The sequence below is a fragment of the Spinacia oleracea genome, chromosome 4 (genome assembly GCF_020520425.1).
Source record: "Spinacia oleracea cultivar Varoflay chromosome 4, BTI_SOV_V1, whole genome shotgun sequence".
Lineage (NCBI taxonomy): Eukaryota > Viridiplantae > Streptophyta > Magnoliopsida > Caryophyllales > Amaranthaceae > Spinacia > Spinacia oleracea.
Genome location: NC_079490.1, coordinates 52,848,650 through 52,866,539, shown reverse-complemented (window position 1 = coordinate 52,866,539; position 17,890 = coordinate 52,848,650). Strand labels below are relative to the sequence as shown.

General features: G+C 36.7%; 1 protein-coding gene across 1 annotated transcript; it reads left to right on the top strand.

The window, feature by feature from the left end:
• The first annotated feature begins 977 nt into the window (after window positions 1-977).
• Window positions 978-4,224, top strand: LOC110795374 (uncharacterized). Its single transcript, XM_056826880.1, is given in 8 exon segments — window positions 978-1,179; window positions 1,319-1,400; window positions 2,028-2,184; window positions 2,752-2,844; window positions 2,846-3,241; window positions 3,351-3,496; window positions 3,498-3,570; window positions 3,679-4,224. Coding segments are annotated over 6 exon segments (918 nt in total). The 5' UTR covers window positions 978-1,179; window positions 1,319-1,400; window positions 2,028-2,067; the 3' UTR covers window positions 3,772-4,224.
• Window positions 4,225-17,890: the final 13,666 nt, after the last annotated feature.

Genomic DNA, 17,890 nt, shown 5'->3' with positions numbered 1-17,890 from the left:
ATTCTTTGGACAATCCGGATTATTGTTAGGTACCTGAAATCAATATAAATCATATTTTTGACATCTATTAGTTAATAATTGTGCATTAAAAGAAACCAGATTAGTAATGTAGTATAACGCATGCCCCATTTTCGTTACATTGAACTAGTAAGGACCGCTTCATGAGCTAATGTTGGGCACTCCCCGTATTAGTAAATGTCTCCCGAACCCTCAATCTCTATTCCGCTAGATGTATGTTGAGCGATCTCCACATCAGGGATCACAAGGGAGCCTACGACCGTTATGGTCAAATACATAAGCTTGGGCCTCACAAGCTTGTACTTGCATATCACAATAACCGGGTTTTGTCAGTTTTCCTCATTGTGTTGGAAACTGAATGGTGACTTCAAAGTCTAGTAAAAATAGATTGACGCCCATAGTTAGTCCTGTTTTACTTAATATTGCTTGCCACACATCCGTGAAGGAAGAGAACAAAAGAGGCCCAAAACTCATCTATTTCCGACCCCCTTACAATAGGTACCTGAAAGTGGGGCAAAATTAGAGGGTAATTGTACATTGCGGGTTTAACTTATTTTTTCTATACTTGAATTATTATTTGAAAAAATATGAGCTAGCTTATTTTTTCTGAACTTATATTAACTTATATGAAATTTTATGAAATGTTTTTGAACTTATTTTGAATTATTTTCACTTATTTTGTCTGAAATCATCTTATTTGTGTGAAATTATTTTAAAAAAAACTTATTTTGTCCAAAAGTAGTTGATCTTATTTTTCTGAAATACTTTGCAACTCAAAATATACTAGTAGAGAAAACGTCATTTGCAACTCCCTTTTTGCAACTCATACATTGTGTGAATGCTACGAAAAGTCATTGGTCAACGCGGGTCAAGGATTTAATGATTTTATTGCACCGTTTTTGAACCATAAACGCTGCGATTTTTTGAAAAAAAAAATTAAAAAAATAGTCGCAGCGAAGTAAGTGAGTGCACGCTAAGAAAAAGGGGTCTAATTGCAACCTCCTCCCAATGTACGCGCTGCGTGACTTTTCTACTTCCTCTCCCTAGAACTCCTTCCATTTCAAACCCTGGAATTCTATCTGTTTGTTTCGTCCAAATCGTTCCATGGGATTACGAAAAAGAAGCTTCGATCTGGTTCCTTCCAACTCCCCTCGTGCCAAAGTATATTTCTATCTCTAAATCTCACCATATTTTTTTCTCTTCTTTCTCATTTGTTGAATATGTTAGTCGATTATTTTGAAATAATGTAATGGGTTCATCTATTTCGATTTTGTGTTAAAGTTTCAACCCCGATCTACAGAGAGATAAAGAGATGGCGGATGAGAGAGAGGACGTCGAACTCGTACTTTGCTTGAAGTTCTACCTTCACTTCGTCAATTGTGGTAGGGTTTCAATTCTTAAACTCCTTTTTTTCTTCGATTTTAAATGATTTATGATGTTTGGCTGATTTGATTTGTTAATTTTTGGGGATTTATTGTTCTTTTTAGTTGTTAATTTGATGTAAAGGGGTCTGTTAATTGAGAGACTGGATCTGGTAATTTAGGGGTTAGTTTTTTTTAAATGTTTCAGTCGAATTTATTGATTTGGAGTCAAATTGGTTCAGATTATTTGGAATTCACAATATGTTTAGTTGTTTGATTTTCCTACGGAAATTTGTCATGATGCAAGCATTTTGTATATGTTTATGATTTAACTTGCTATCAAATAATTGAGTGCAATGAGTCTCAAATTGTTCAAAAAATTTACCCAAATCTGCAAGAGAAATATTCCGTCTAATATTGTGAAGTGTTCTAGTCGCTGTAATGATGGATTTGAAACCTAGCAGGTGACCCTTTTTTCTTTGCTTTCTTATTCATGTCTGCAACTCTGCATTACCACATTCAAAGGCTAAATTTTTGGTATAGTTCCAAATCAAAGAGAAATATGATTTTAGAGTTTTAGGCGAAATCAAAGAGAATTACAGGTTAATTTTCTTGGATTGTTGATATGCTCATTTGGGAATCTTACAGGTGATTTTCGTGTGCAGATTGTTATTGAATATTCAGAAGAATGGAGTTTACGGATGCTTATAAGCAGACTGGGCCCTGCTGTTTTTCTCCCAATGCTCGCTACATTGCTGCTGCAGTTGATTATCGTCTGGTGATTCGAGACACTCGGTCATTTAAGGTGCTATAGTTGTCAATTTGCTATTTTTTTGTTTTCTACTTACTATCTCTAGACTTATGTACTGGAATGTTAGTTTCTCGTTCCCGCAAACTGTTTCTTTGGCTCTATTCTGAGTTTTGATCACTTTGTACTTCTTCATTAAAGGTTAAACAAATTGTAAGGATACTTAGAAATTAGAACTTGGGATCGTTTATGACTTAATAAAGTATCATTTTTGTTACTGGTGCTTACTTGTATGGGTGTATAATTACAGTCTTCCACTTAATCTATGTTAACATTTGAGAAGATATGAAAATAGATTGGGTTACAAGACTCTCCCATAAATTAAGAGGAGAATTTGGACCACGTACAAGCCTAAGTTCATGCACTTATAGCAGTTGGACCCTGTATACCTTTGTTTATAAAATATTATCTATTTATATATTGAAATTTTATTACTTACTGTAGCCTACAGGGTAAGAGTGAATTCTAAGTTGAGATTTCTGTTAGTTTTCCTATCTGTTTCTCATACTTTCATACTCTCTGCTATCAACTGAATATAGAATGTGTATTTCTCTTTCTATACAGGTGGTGCAGTTATTTTCATGCTTAGATAAGATAAGCTACATTTAGTGGGCCCTGGATTCTGAATACGTACTATGTGGTCTATATAAAAGAACTGACTATACAAGTATGGTCAATAACTCAACCTGAATGGACCTGTAAAATAGATGAAGGTCCAGCTGGTATTGCTTATGCTAGGTGGAGTCCTGATAGTCGTCACATACTCAATACGTCAGACTTCCAATTAAGATTGACAGTTTGGTCATTACTGAACACTGCTTGTGTACACGTAAGATGGCCAAAGCATCCTGTCAAGGGGGTTTCATTCACCCGAGATGGCAAGTTTGCTGCAGTATGCACAAGACGTGATTGCAAGGACTACATTAATCTGTTGTCTTGCGATTCTTGGGAGATAATGGGTGTTTTTGCTGTTGACACATTTGATTTGGCTGATGTTGAGTGGTCACTTGATGATAGTTCTATCGTTGTATGGGATTCACTTCTTGAATACAAGGTACCTGGATACTGTATTTCATACTCTACTTCTGATGATTGTAAGCCTTGTCAAACTATCCACTTTTTTTTCGCATTGAGTTCTTTATAATGGAAATCACTTTGTACAGGTCCTGATTTACACCCCTGATGGACGGTGTTTATTGAAGTATCAGGCATATGAAAGTGGTTTGGGTGTCAAGAGTGTTTCATGGTCTCCGTGTGGTCAATTTCTTGCCATTGGAAGTTATGATCAGATGTTGCGTGTTGTTAATCGTCACATGGAAAACTTTTGCTGAATTCTTGCACTTACCTAATGTTCGTGGTTCCTCTTATGCAGTTGTCTTTAAGGTTATTTCTTTCACCTTCTCTTTCCAATCCCAAATCTCTAGGTTTCAGAATGATTATGTTGTAGGGTAAGTTTTTTTTAACCTGCCTCCCTGTAAATGTCATTGTCAGGAGGAAGACGAGCAGCCCCAGCTTGATATCACAGGGTTGCGTTCACTAGTAGAAAAAAAGACATTTGTAGCAACCCATTCACAACTCACGTGATAACCGGTCGCTGCGAAAAGCAAATGGTCAACGCGGGTCAACTGTTCAATGATATTTTAGCAACCTTTAGTGGGCTCTGAACGCTGCGAAATTATAAAAAAAATCCTCCACTGCAGAATTGCTCCATCGATGGGGAAAGGCGAGATGGAGCAGCTGACCTTTGAATTGAACCATGATTCTTCCAGTTTGTTGCTTCACCTACGGCAAGATAATCTCTTTTCGAATTGTTCATTGCCGTCTTTTTCTAGGGTTTTGTCTGCATTGGTTTGGGGGTTTTTCTAAATCCCTAATTTCTTCAACTTTTTTATTAATGGTTTTTTTTGTTATTTTTTGTTTTTTTAATGCTAAGTCTGTTTATTTTGGGTTCAAACTGGTTAAGGCTATTTGGAATTCACTCGATGTTTATTTGTTAAAATTTCATATATTTGAATAAATCCCGTGCAATTGGGTTGATTAATTCTCAAAGTTTTAGTTTTTTCGGATCTGGTTTTTGTATGGTTGATTTTATTTTTTGTAATAAGCTATTCTCCTAAAATTAATTCATCAGACCACCATTTTTTACCAGTTTAATAATTTATTAATATGAATTAACATTTGAATTATTGATCTCCAGATGAACACTGAGCTACTCAAGGGAAAAACTGAAATGCTGTAGTAGTATTTCTGCATTTATGTTGATCCACAAGGGAATTTGTCCAGGATTCCTATCATACTTGATCAGATCGTGTTCCAGAATTTGTTCTTTGTCCAGGCAATGATGTAATTATCGTGCTCATTAGTATTACCAGCAATCCTTGATTTATTTTCTGTTTTCCTACATTTTTATCCCGTGTCATGGAACGTCTTGTACTTATTTTCGAACCTTATCCAGTTGTCCCGAAGTTAATCAACCTATGGAGTATGATGCATTGGAGGGAAGATCTTCTGGATCAGTTTTGACTTAGAAAATTTACTATTCTTCGTATATTGTTTGGCAGTCTAGGTTTGTTGAGCTATTGGTCTCTAAGATCTGTGATATTTAGGCTAGGTACCTTTGTTTTTGCATTTTATACCATGAATGAAGTGATATGAGATTTATGAGTGATCCTAGAGTATCATGTCTCGTATCACATGCAAATAATATTGCTATTCCATTCAATGTGTTTTCAGCTACCAATCTGTTCAAGATGCTTCTCAAGTATAGGCCAGAGGATAAAGCTGCAAAGAAGGAGCATATTCTGAAGAAGGCTCAGCTTGATCGAGGCTGAAGGAAATAGTCCAGAGTCCAGCAATAAATCCATAGTTGGGAAAAAGGTGAAGCGGTTCACGAGAGACCTGCTGAATTGAAACTGTATGGTGGTGTTAATAGTTTTGGATAGTGCTCAAGAATCCATAGTCGACTGCAAGGTACTTTCCCCAAGTTGTTTTCTCTGTTTCCTTACCGTTTTTTACCTTATTTTACCAAGGAAGGTTCTATGTTCCTTAGTATTTTGATCTGCTCATTAGTAAAATGCTCATTTCACTACCTACGGGTGCCCATTAAATCACGATTCAAACTCTAATATCCGAATTGCGTTGATTCTGGTTCTTATCTGTTCCTACTTTGTACGTTACGGTTTCTTTTTACATGATCGAATCCCAACATCCCTCTATTTATCTACCTCTGTATGTTTGTATGTTTGTAACTCTGTAAGTTTTTCTTTATGTATGAGAAAAGGGTGTGTCTTGGTGGAAAAATCCACACTTCTCAGTTTTATAAGATGGAATTAAGTCGCCAGTTGCCATAGTGCCTCTCTATACAATTTTCATTCGCTTTGAACACGAAATCAATTGTTTGTTGCTTCTCTTTGCAAAAGTTTCATTTATTTTTTTGCAAGTCTGTTCTATTTGCACAAACTTCAGAGTATGTTGAGTGCTAGTTAGTGAAGTTTTTTTGGTCACAATACATGAAGGTTTTTTTAATTAAATGCATATATTATTTTGGAACTGATGCTGAAAATTTGTAGCCCATGAAAATATTATTAGGTTTGACTGGTGAATTGTACAATTGACAATCGCAACCCAAATAGGCAAATATGGAAGCAGACCTTAAATATAATGACAATGCCTGCTAGAATAATCCAGGAGAATCCATACATCTGGATCCATAATAGCGATGGTCAGGATAATAACATGAAATAGCTTTACCAGAGAAATCAAATTGCTTTGAAATAATAAGATTTTAACAGTATCCTGACATAATATTACCGATTTTAACATGAACCCCGATTCCCCCCTTCCCCCTCAAACGACAAACAAAGAGTACAGACTTATATGAGTCACCAAAGATAGTTGAACATGCAAAATCATAAAGATTTTTCCTTATGGGTTTAACTTCCAGTTTCTAAATTTGTTGTGAATATGACAATGTTTTCTCTTGCGGTTGGTTGTTCGTCCTTCTGAGATGTATTGTTTTATCATGTTAACTTAGGTTTATGGTCTAATTTGTTAAAATATTTCTAGTGTGTTCTTCAGTAAATGATTGCTTTTTGAGTTGAATCTGTGGAATTTTGTTCTGTTTACATGATGGCTTTTGAAGATGCTAAAAGATTGATTAACCAGGAAAGATCCTTTGCTTGGGCTGAAATAGATCCTCCAGTAACTTGGCATTGGTGTATGTATGGCATGCAAATTCTAATATTTCTCATGTGATTGCTATCTTATGGTTCTTCGTTTTCAAATAGGGGGCTATTGTAGTATAATATCGTTCACTTTTTTTATGTTAGATGTTGTGACGTATATTAGCTTAAACAACTGAAGCTGAATCTATGTGTTAACTATTTTTTATTATGCTGCTGCAGGCCTTAATCCAGACTTTGATGCTTTGGATGTTGCAATCAAGATCGGAATTATCTAAACTCTGTATTTTGATTTATCTTGTTAGAAACACAATTACAGTTTAATGCTCAGAATTATTAAGAAAAAGTAATGGAGGCTAGTGTACCTAGTACCAACGTATCATTCCTGCATTGATTCTTTTTTTTTGGTAAAAATAAATGTACTATTTGCAGCGCGCACTGTGAAGTAAAGGCTGCAAATAGTGTTAGAAATTTGACTTTAAAATCTCTTTTTTGCAGCGCCCACGTACTGTCAAAAGTTGCAAAAAGTCACTTTTTGCAACTCGGGTGAACACAAGGTGCGCTGTAATTAACGTATTTTTGCAGCGTTTGTGTTCGCTGCAATTAAATACCCATTATTTGCAACCCTCACAATTGCAGCGCGCAATAACACTGCAAAAAGCCCAATTTAGGCGCGCTGCAAATAAGGTTTTTTCTACTAGTAAATAAGTAGAACCAAACAAGGATTTAGTTGAATTATATTAGAAATTTATATTTATTAAAGTAGAGTGTTGTTGAATGAGATGTTTCCAAAATCCATTTCCTCAACTCTTATTCACCGATTAGATTAGAAAATTTTGTAACATAAAAACAAAACAATAAAATCAACTTACATATCTTTAACTACGAAACTAATGCCCAAAGATTTTGAAGGAAATATGTCCTTGCTCCAAGTTTGCATTTAATGCATTTAATACGAATTCTAATAAATGCGGTTCAGATTAATTAAGCAAGTTAATTATTCAGTTAGATCAAGTGATCTGAATTCCTAGCTAGATGCCACTTTTGATCAAGTGGAATTAATAGTATTAATGTCACATATTACTCTTGACTGAACCATTAGCGTCACAAAAATAGTAACTGAACGTATCAAGTATTTAGCTAAATATTCAGCATATATTAAAATATATAGTATATATTTTAATATATGGATATTCGGAAATTATGGATGTTGGTTTAAGTGGGAGCTAAACAAACCATCAAAAGGAAAAGTCGAGAATGTTGTCTGAAATGAAGATATTGCCGAAAACAGAAATATGGTACTGTAGACACCTACTTTTGTCCCCATTCCCGAAAGGGAAGGTTCGATGATGAAAGCATAAATCTCCACTTGACAACGCATCTCCTATAAAATAAACGAATCTCAATTCCCCTTTTCATTTCACCCGAAACCTGATATTTATAGAAAACTTCTATTTATGGAAACCTTCTAAAAATAGTAACTGCCGTAAAAGGTAGCTTCTAAAAGTGGCAAATCATAAAGGATAGAAACCTGTCAGAATTAGGTGTTGCATTCTAACATAAATCCTAAATGAGATAGAAAACTGCGAGAATCCTATTCCTAATATGATTCGGAAATAAGAGTTACGTATTAATTAAAATCCTGACGAGCCTAGAGTTCGTAACGGGCCCAGACGCATCCCGTCGCAAGGTTAATACGCACTAAAAGACTCGATTAAGTCTCAAACACTACGGATTTCAGGAATCCGAAACTGACTAAGAAAACAGCCCAGACCCTATTTTCAACGCCTGGCTCTGGGCGCCGAAATCTTCGGCGCCCAGGCCTGGGCGCTGAAAATACCTGGGTACGTGTTTTTTCCTAATTCTTTGCGGATTAGAACTCTGCAATTCTATCTTTCCACGAATTCTTCCCTATAAATCAAGCCCCAAATTCGACGTGAAGAGGACACACAACACACAATTATATTCTGATTATTGACTCCAACCCTTAGCCTAAGCCTCACGCTGCGAAATTGTTCACGCGTTCTGTCGCAATCGATCCATAAATCGAACAGAACGTATCCTGTCCCATAATTGAGATTCGTTAAATAAAAAGGAGAAATAGCCAAGTCAAAGTGGTTAGTTTTCTGAGAACCGTTACGCACCTCTCAAGGGTGCGTCGTAATGTGCCCCTTCTCAGTGATTTAATTGCTTTCCTCGCCCTTTTTATGAACTGTTAAACTAACTAAATCTGATTGTTCTATCACGCCTAACAAATATAATATTTTCGGGAAATTGGATTATCATGCTAGGTCTCTTAATACTATTTAAATCAGATAATCACGATCGATCTAGTATTATATGTTGCATATTGCTAAAATCAACTCAGATTAGTTTAATAGTTAACGCATGTCCCTTCAATTATTTATGCTGATCTAGTAAGGATATCTTGCCTCTGGAGTTATCGACGAGCGAAGTACTCCTCTCGGTAGTTACAGTCCCCCGAACCCTCAATCTCTACCTTGCGGGTGTATGTTGAGAGATCCCCACACCAGGGATCACAAGGGAACTTACGGCCGTCGTGGTCAAACATAATTGCACTCCCTTTATGTCACGATAACCGGGTTTTGTCAGTTTTTCTCATTGTCGTTAAAAACTGAATGACGATTCCTAAATTACTAGTCAATTGGTTGTAAACTCACAGGAAATCCAATTACACTTGATTGAATAAAAAGAATCGTCACACCCACGAGGGACGAGGTCACGCATTAGACTCGCGCTTTTTCGACCCCCTCACAGTTACGTGTCAGAAATATTATCGGAAATAGAAATATTACCGGAATCAGAAATATTTTTCATATCTGAAATATTGTCGAAAATGGAAATATTGCCGGAAACGGAAATATTGTTCGAATAGGAAATATTACCCGAATCGGAAACCGAATCGATAAACACGAAGCTCGATCCATGAGACGGAAGCACCGGCTAAAGGCTCGTTTGCATCACAACCCATGGAGACCGCGTGCGCCAGCCAAGTGCTAGCGCATGGGCCAGTGCTCAAGCGCCAGCCAAGCGCAAGCGTATGGGCCAGCGCTCAAGTGCCAACGCCCATGGGCCAGTGCGCAAGCAAGCATCGGAAACCCCCAAACAGGCCACAACGTGGGCAAGTGCGCATGGGCTAGCCCAGCACTTGCAAGCCTGTAGCTTGAATTGGGCGCCAAGTTAACTTGTCGAGCAAGTTACTTGGGCTACAAGTCTTCCACACGGTCGGTTGGGTCCTTAATGGACTCTAGGCTACGTTTCCTAATTCTGCCTTCCTAATCCAAGTGGTGTTAGGGTTAGTGCAAAATCTTGAATATTCCGATCACTATAAATAAGGGCCTTTGGCCAAATTATTTATACAACACTTCAAAACACAAAACACATGTGTGACTTATAATTCATGGGAGACTTATAATTTTTCCTATCACCTAAAAGTGAGATCTTGATAATCCTAAAACCTTAAACTAAGATTCTAGTTAGTCGAATTTAAGGCGGATCCGAATGTGTTGTGGACTTTCTATGAAGGGGCGACACTTGGAGTCCTAAACTTCTTTTTGTTCAGTTCGGGAGCAGCTAGGGAAGGCACGCATCATTAATTGTATGTATAATCAGTTTTGCTAATTGATTATGTGAAATTACTTTGATTCTTTCCATTATGCTTTTTCCGCATGTCAATTAGATTGTTCATAACCTAACAGTGGTATCATGAGCCTCTTGTATAATTGAATAATCAATTAAAAAGTTTTCTCTCGGTGCACGTTATCTTAATGTACGTCGTAGCCATGGCAAGGAAAAATGGCTCGAAAACTTAAGGTAACAAGCAAGGAAATGGTAATGGGAGATCAAGAGGGCCATCTTCTAATTCCCAAGCATTAAAAACACGATCAATGGATGAAGTTTTAGGGGTAGAGGCGCTGGATTTTGGGCTCGAAAATGGGGTTTTTATGCCAAAATCAGGGTTGCAGCATTTGCGAACTCGATCTGAAATGCGACACTCATTCAATGCGTTTATGGAGGTGATTCATGGTACAGCTATAAATCAAGGTAATACTTGAACTAATTTGGATATTGGTGCATTCTCTGTTCCTATTTTACAGCAATTTGATGAAGTTGCTGATATTGTTGATACTAATAATGCTTTGATCACTGAATCACATAGTGAAACTGTTTTAAATCCTGTGCAAATTGAAATAGATGATATACAAGAAGAGGTTGATTTTTTGAATTCCTCTGTGGTATGCTATGTGGTGGGTGCAAATCCACCCATTTATGTGATGGAGGGGTTCATTAGGAGAATCTGGAGGAATTTGAAGGTAGACAAGGTGAGCATGGTGAAGAAGGGGGTATATTTGGTGAGATTTCAGACAATGGAATCGAGAGATAAGGTGCTTGCAGGCCATAATTTCTTTGATAGCAAGCCACTGATATTGAGACCTTGGTCTGTGCATATGAACATGGAGCAAGAGGAGATTAGGGTTGTTCCAATTTGGATTCAATTGAAATTCAAATTCAAATATCTGGGGGGACAAATCTTTGTTTAAGATAGTCCAGCAGATTGGCAAACCCATTAAGAGAGACCAAGCAACTGCCAGTAGAAATAAAATACAGTTTGCTAGAGTTTTGGTAGAAGTTCCTATGAATTAACTGCCTGATCAACTTACATTTCTGGATGAACATGGTAAATTGGTTAAGGTGGGAGTTCACTATGAATGGAGACCTACAGTTTGTGCTACTTGTAAAATGATGGGACATGTTGCTGAAGACTGTAGGAAGGGAAGAGAAAGGAGAGTGTGGGTTAAGAAGGCTAAACACACAGTAGCACAACCTTTTGTAACTGCACCAGAGGTTGATTAGGAAGGCTTTCAAAGATAACTCAGACCTATTAGAGTTAGACACTCTAATGTGGCATTAACTTACACTTATAATCCATGTGACTTGTTGACAGACGAGGCACAACAAGTAGAGGAGGTGTTGGTTGATCCTGTTGGGAATGATGGTGATATATAGGTGGGTGGTTTATCTGGAAGGGGGAACTCTTCCTCTCCTAATGGATAGAATTCTAATAGTGGTTAGATTTTAAGTGAACTAAAATCCTTGATCATGCAACATAATCAAGCCATAATCTCATGCATAATTAAGACATATTTAAAGCAATAAATAGCTTAAAATATGCATAAGATATAAATGTGATCTAGTATGGCCCGACTTCATCTTGAAGCTTCAACTTCAAAGTCCGTCTTGAAAATGGATTGGAAACTCCGTCTTGAATTTCACCATGGGAGGCGCCATTTTCTTCAAATAGGATGAGCTATAATTAAACTAATTACAACTATTTGATGGTACTCAGACCATATTTAAATTAAAAACTTTGGTGCATTAGACCAATTTTACATTCAAATTAATGGTACGCAGACCATATTTTCTATCCTATTTGGGCCATATTAGTCACTTTCAATAACCTGCAAAACAGTACATATACAATATATACCATTCACCCATTCATTATCATGAATGGCCCACATAGCTGGTTAGTAGAACATATTATGCATCACATAAACATTTGCAGCAATTAATCATGGGTTCCAATAATCTACCAATTATTCAATCCTTATTAATTCTAATCAAGTTGTTTTAACCTTAAAGGAATGTAGACCTAATCAAGAGTTTATGACTAAAAGTTCCCACTTAAACCATTAAATTTACATGCTTTACTAATTTTAAACATAAAATTGTATTTCCTAGTCTAACCGGAAACATACAAATTTAATTAAAATTTAAAGCTCATATGAATTATAATTGAATCCTTTTCATTTATTTTCAGTTGAATTAAATAAATGAATTTAAATTTATTCAAGGTTTTAATTTTAGTAAAATAATTAGTATAAATTAGAATTTAAAATAATTAGATTATTCAAAAGTAAATTCCGAGAAAACAATTTAAATTACGAATTTTAAAATTAATTAAAATCGTTTCCGAACTGAAAATTTAAAATTAAATTCAAAACGCATCAATCGTAACAAGACGAGGGACTTGGGCTTGCGCCCAAGCCCATCGACTCACGAGGCAGCATCGCCCCAACGGTTGATCGCACAACAAAGCACGGGCAGGCCAAACGCATCGCAGCCAGCCCAGGCCACACTGCGCGCAGTTCGCCTCACTCGACGCGCCTGGTCTGCTCGCTGGGCGAGGCAGCGCGCGCTGTGGCGCAGCATCCATCGCTGCCACACGCGTCTGCTCGCTCGGCTGTGCCTTGCCCCCATCGCCCATCGCCCATCGCGCTGCACACACGCCCAGGAAGCAATGCCTTGCGCGTGCGCCACACGCTTCTTGGTCGCTGCATTCATACCGCATGGGCGACGAGCTCCCTTGCTCGTCGTCGCATGCCCGCACTATACAAAACCCCTTAAGGGTAATACGTAGCGTCCTATGCTTTGTGCGTGCAACATTCATGAGCGAATTTCATAAAAATTATAACTTTTTAATTCAAATTTATTGACAAATTAATAAATTATATTAATTTCATAAATTTTGGGCAAATAATCGAAAATTTATTAATCAATTAATTTCCGATTATCATGGATTCAATCTAGGTCATAAAAATTTAAAATTTATCATAAATTAACAATTTTTATGGTGGTTTTTAATCATTGATGCCTAATTAAATCGTCAATTAATTATGAAAATCAAATCAATTCTAAATTATTCGAATTTCAACAAATTAATTACAATTACAAATTAGGTTGTATAATTAACAAGCTTAGGCATTCAAATTTGTTAAACATATACAGTAGATCAATCAAAAATTCAAGATTTAACAATAAGAAGCGCAAATATTTATTTTTAACATCTTAAAATTATAAACTTTGCGTTCGAAAAACTAAAACCTCCGAAAAGTCATAGTTAGGCTTCGAATTTGGGAATTCTGGGTTCGGCCGAAAAATAGTGTTTTTGACAAAATTTTAGAATGCCTTTTACATGCAGAATTGAAGAAAAAATCACTCGATTTCGTTGAGTAACGAAGAAACTGCCGAAAAATTGCGAACTTATAATTAAATAAACGCAAATTTGCAATTAATTACAATTACGAAATTAATCACCCCTTTTAATTCCTTGCAAATTTATAAAATTTAACCATGTTAAGCAATCATTATGGAATTAATTAGAGGCTCGTGATACCACTGTTAGGTTATGATACATATAAATGAATATAAATCATGCGGAAAAACCATAAAAGTCAAGATTCCAAATTAATTGCCACATAACAATTAGCATAATTTAGGATGCATACTCTTTGTAGCGTGCCCTCCCTTGCTGCGCCCGAACCGAACAAGAACAAGTCTTTAGGACTACAAATGTCGTCCCTTCGTAGAAAGTCCACAGCACGTCCTGGTCCGCCTTAGGTTTAATTAACTAGAATTCCCCCAAAGGTACTATCTGTTTTTCGGTTTTTATGCAGCAAATAATGACTGAATTTTATGCCTAAAACTCTTATGAATACTTGGAAAACTCGTTATAAATTGTGAACTATGATCACTTATTTATAGGGTATGGAAATAGATATTAGAATCCTACTAGGAAACGAATTAACTAATCTGAATTTAATCTAAATTCTATTAATTAATTATCTAGTAGATTTAGGAATTTAATCTTAAACGAATCCTACATGATTAAGGTTTCGTACGCAAGCACAAACACACACGAGCATGGCCCGCACACACGCAAAGCCCGCAACAGGCTACGAAGCCCACGCGTGCTCGCTGCCATTGTGCTCGCAGCCTTGGCGCGCTAGGCCTGGGCTTGCGCTGGGCCTGGCGTGGCCTTGGGCTTCTTTGACACGCGCTGGGCTTGCTGGACGTGGGCCTGGCTTAGCGATGGGCCTTCGTATAGCAAGCTCGTCCGATGCTTATTCGTACGACGCGCTTCTGATTAATTTCCCGATTCTGGAATTCATTTCCGATACGAACAATATTTAACATTTCCGATTCCGGAATTAATTTCCGTTTCGAACAAATATTTAATATTTCCGTTTCCGGAATTATTTTCCGATTCGGATAATATTTTCGATTCCGACAATATTTCCATTTCCGGCAAAATTTCAGATTCCGGCAATATTTCCATTTCCGATAATATTTTTCGATACGTACCATGTTTCCGTTTCCGGCAACATCTACGACTTGGATAATATTTATATTTCCGATACGATCCATATTTCCGTTTCTGGCAATATCATCGTTTCCGGAGTATTCATTATTTTCCTTTGACGATCTCAGCTCCCGCTGGAACCAAGATCAGTCGATTCCGAATATCCATAGATGGAGTATTTAATGCCATTAAATACTTGATCCGTTTACGTACTATTTGTCTGACCCTACGGGTTCAGTCAAGAGTAAGCTGTGGATTAATATCATTAATCCACTTGAAATGAAGCGGCCTCTAGCTAGGCATACAGTTCACTTGATCTCACTGAATTATTAACTTGTATAATTAATACTGAACCGCATTTATTAGACTTACCATTAAATACATACTTAGACCAAGGGCATTATTTCCTTCATAACAAAGATATAGCAGCAATAGTAAAATTGCGTCGTGAAAATACTAAAATGCGTCCCTCAAAATAAAATTCTAATGGTATGTTGTATGTTTTATACGGTTAACTACTTTATATGAAAAATAAAAAGGTGAAAAGGAAGTGGAAGACCATTACCTGCTTGTTCATGTTTCCTTGTACAGGCATCCGACTGGATTTTAGGGCGAAAAGAAAACATATTGTTGGTTGGTTGGCGCCCAAATATAGCAGAACTGATCATAGAAGCTGACTCGTATCTTGGAACTGGAAGTTCAATGGTATGCTGAAATTCTTCAGTCTTCTATTTAATCTATGTGAAATTGATGGTACTCATGACGTGGAATGCTGGAAAATATACTTGACTAAATGAAAAAGGTTGCATGCCTTTCGTCTCTTACCATATACAATAGGTTGAAAGTTTGAATCAAATTTTTTTCTCCCAAGATAAATTTCATTATGTTGTGGCTTAGTAAAAATATTGTCCCCCTACCTACTAGCTAGGCATTATATTTCACTAGACGTTTGATGTCTTGGTGCAGGAATCTACATATAAAATATAGTGATTCTAAATCATAGCCTAAAATGCAGATATTATGGTCGTTGGACCTTATATCCTCAAAATTTTGTATTGAATATAGTGATTATAAATCAGAGACTAAAAGTTACAGATATGATGATCAATGAGTAGGGTTAGAACTTGTATCCTCATCTAAATTTTCTTCTCAACTGTAGGAAATATTATCTCATGTACCTTTAGAGGAGAGGTACAACGCCCCTGCTTGTCTACACCTTGAACACATACAAAATTTCCACATGGTAATCCTTTGACCCTCAACAGAATAGTATGTTTGCCATAATACTGCATTGTTTTTCTTACTAACTTATACACTTGGTTGCTTACTCCATATGTAGGAAATCCAATGGATCATTATACATTAAAGGATGCAATAATAAGAAGCCAAACTTCTTTGAAAAAGGGTGAAGAGATCCCATTCTCAGTTGTTGTAATCTCAGATAAAGAGTTGATAATTGGAGATGAGATTCTATTATCATTTAGTAATCAATTGTGGCTAGGTTTGGTCCTTGTGTTTATTGTGTTTGCTTCAGATCCATCCAGGGCAGACAAGCACTCTATATTTTCTCTTCTCTTGGCTGAGAACCTTTGTCATAAATTTGGAGTAAAGATAAACCTTTGATTATTTCTACGAACTTTGTTTGCATCTATGTTGTCATTGAACCCTGGCGTGGTGGGGTGATTGTTCTTAGTGGTTGGGTTGATTTTTGAAAAAGAATTAATTGCTTTTAATTTTTATAATTAATTATGGGTTGTTTCATTTATTTAATTTTTGCAAAATAAAGTCAAAATTTTTGTTTAATAATAACCCAAGCCAATTTAGAAAGTAAGTACAAAATACTTCCACTTTCACCAAGTAGATAGCTCCTAAGCATGAGGTCACCATGTAGAACTTTCCAATTCTCTTTCTCTTATCTCTCGTTACTCTGATTTCAAGTCCTTTAACATTAAAGATGTAAAGGGTTTAGAATACCTATTTAACTTGAGCGAAAAGAACCATTATAGTCAAAATATGTCATATAACAAACAAACGAGGCTTAAATGTGCATAACTTGACAAAAAAAAGATGAGAATGAGTCTTAGAAATATAATAATAAGTATATTAAATATATAAACGGTTTAGAATACCTATTTAGCTTCATTAGTTGAGAGTTGGGAGCGAAAACAACCATTAAAGTCAAAATATATCCTATAACGATCAAACGAGCCTTAAATGTGCATAACTTGACAAAAGTAGATGAGAATGAGTCTTAGAAACCTAATAATAAGTATAATAAAGATATAAAGGGTTTATAGTACCTATTTAGAGATTTGGGACCGAAAACAACCATTAAAGTCAAAATATGTCCTATAACGATCAAACGAGCCTTAAATGTGTATAACTTGACAAAGGTAGATGAGAATGAGTCTTAGAAACCTAATACTAAGTATATTAAACATGGAAAGGGTTTAGAATACCTATTTAGCTTCATTAGTTGGGAGTTGGGAGCGAAAACAACCATTAAAGTCAAAAATATGTCCTATAACGATTAAACGAGCCTTAAATGTGCATAACTTGACAAAAGTGAAGGAAATGTACCCAAGGTGCATTAGTCTAATACCAAGGTTCAGATTAATTACGAACAATAAATTCAGTGAGATCAAGTGATCGGAACAGCTAGCTGGAGCAATGCCTTCGATCAGTGAGTTCTAATCTATATTAGACTCACAGCTTACTCTTGACTGAACCTATAAGGTCACACCATTGGCACGTAACAGATTATCGGATTAAATGAATCGGAAATTCATTTAATAGCTTTTCGGGAATTAGTTCGGAAAAACATAAATATACGATATGACGTTGGATCGGAATCGTATATCGTATCTCGAATATCCGTAAGCTAGGCGAAACGAATAATCGTATCGTACGACGGTGATTCGTCAAATACTATACGATAAACAATACCCGTAAGGCATTGGTCGCGGATACGAGCAAGACGAGGTTGCCGGCCAATCGAGCCAAGCGCGCAAGCGCGCAACGAGCCAGCAGCGAGAGCAAGCCCGCAAGGCTACAGCTGGGAGCGCGCGGACATCAACGCTGGCAGCAAGCAAGCAGCTAGGCCCAAGGCCCACGACTGCGTTGCCTTGTGCGCGTTGCTTCGTGGGCTTGTGCGTGTAGCTGGCCGGTTGAGGCCTTGTGCCTTGGCCGGTCATGTTATAACGTTAGGGTTATAACCACCTCTCCTAATGTTTTTCCAACACAACACAACTAATTCTACGTACTTCAGTTTTAACCTGATCAAACAAAAACCCTAATTCTCTCTTTGCCTCCGTTCAAACTGTTCTTCCCTAAAAGCTAAAATATATAGAGTGACGTC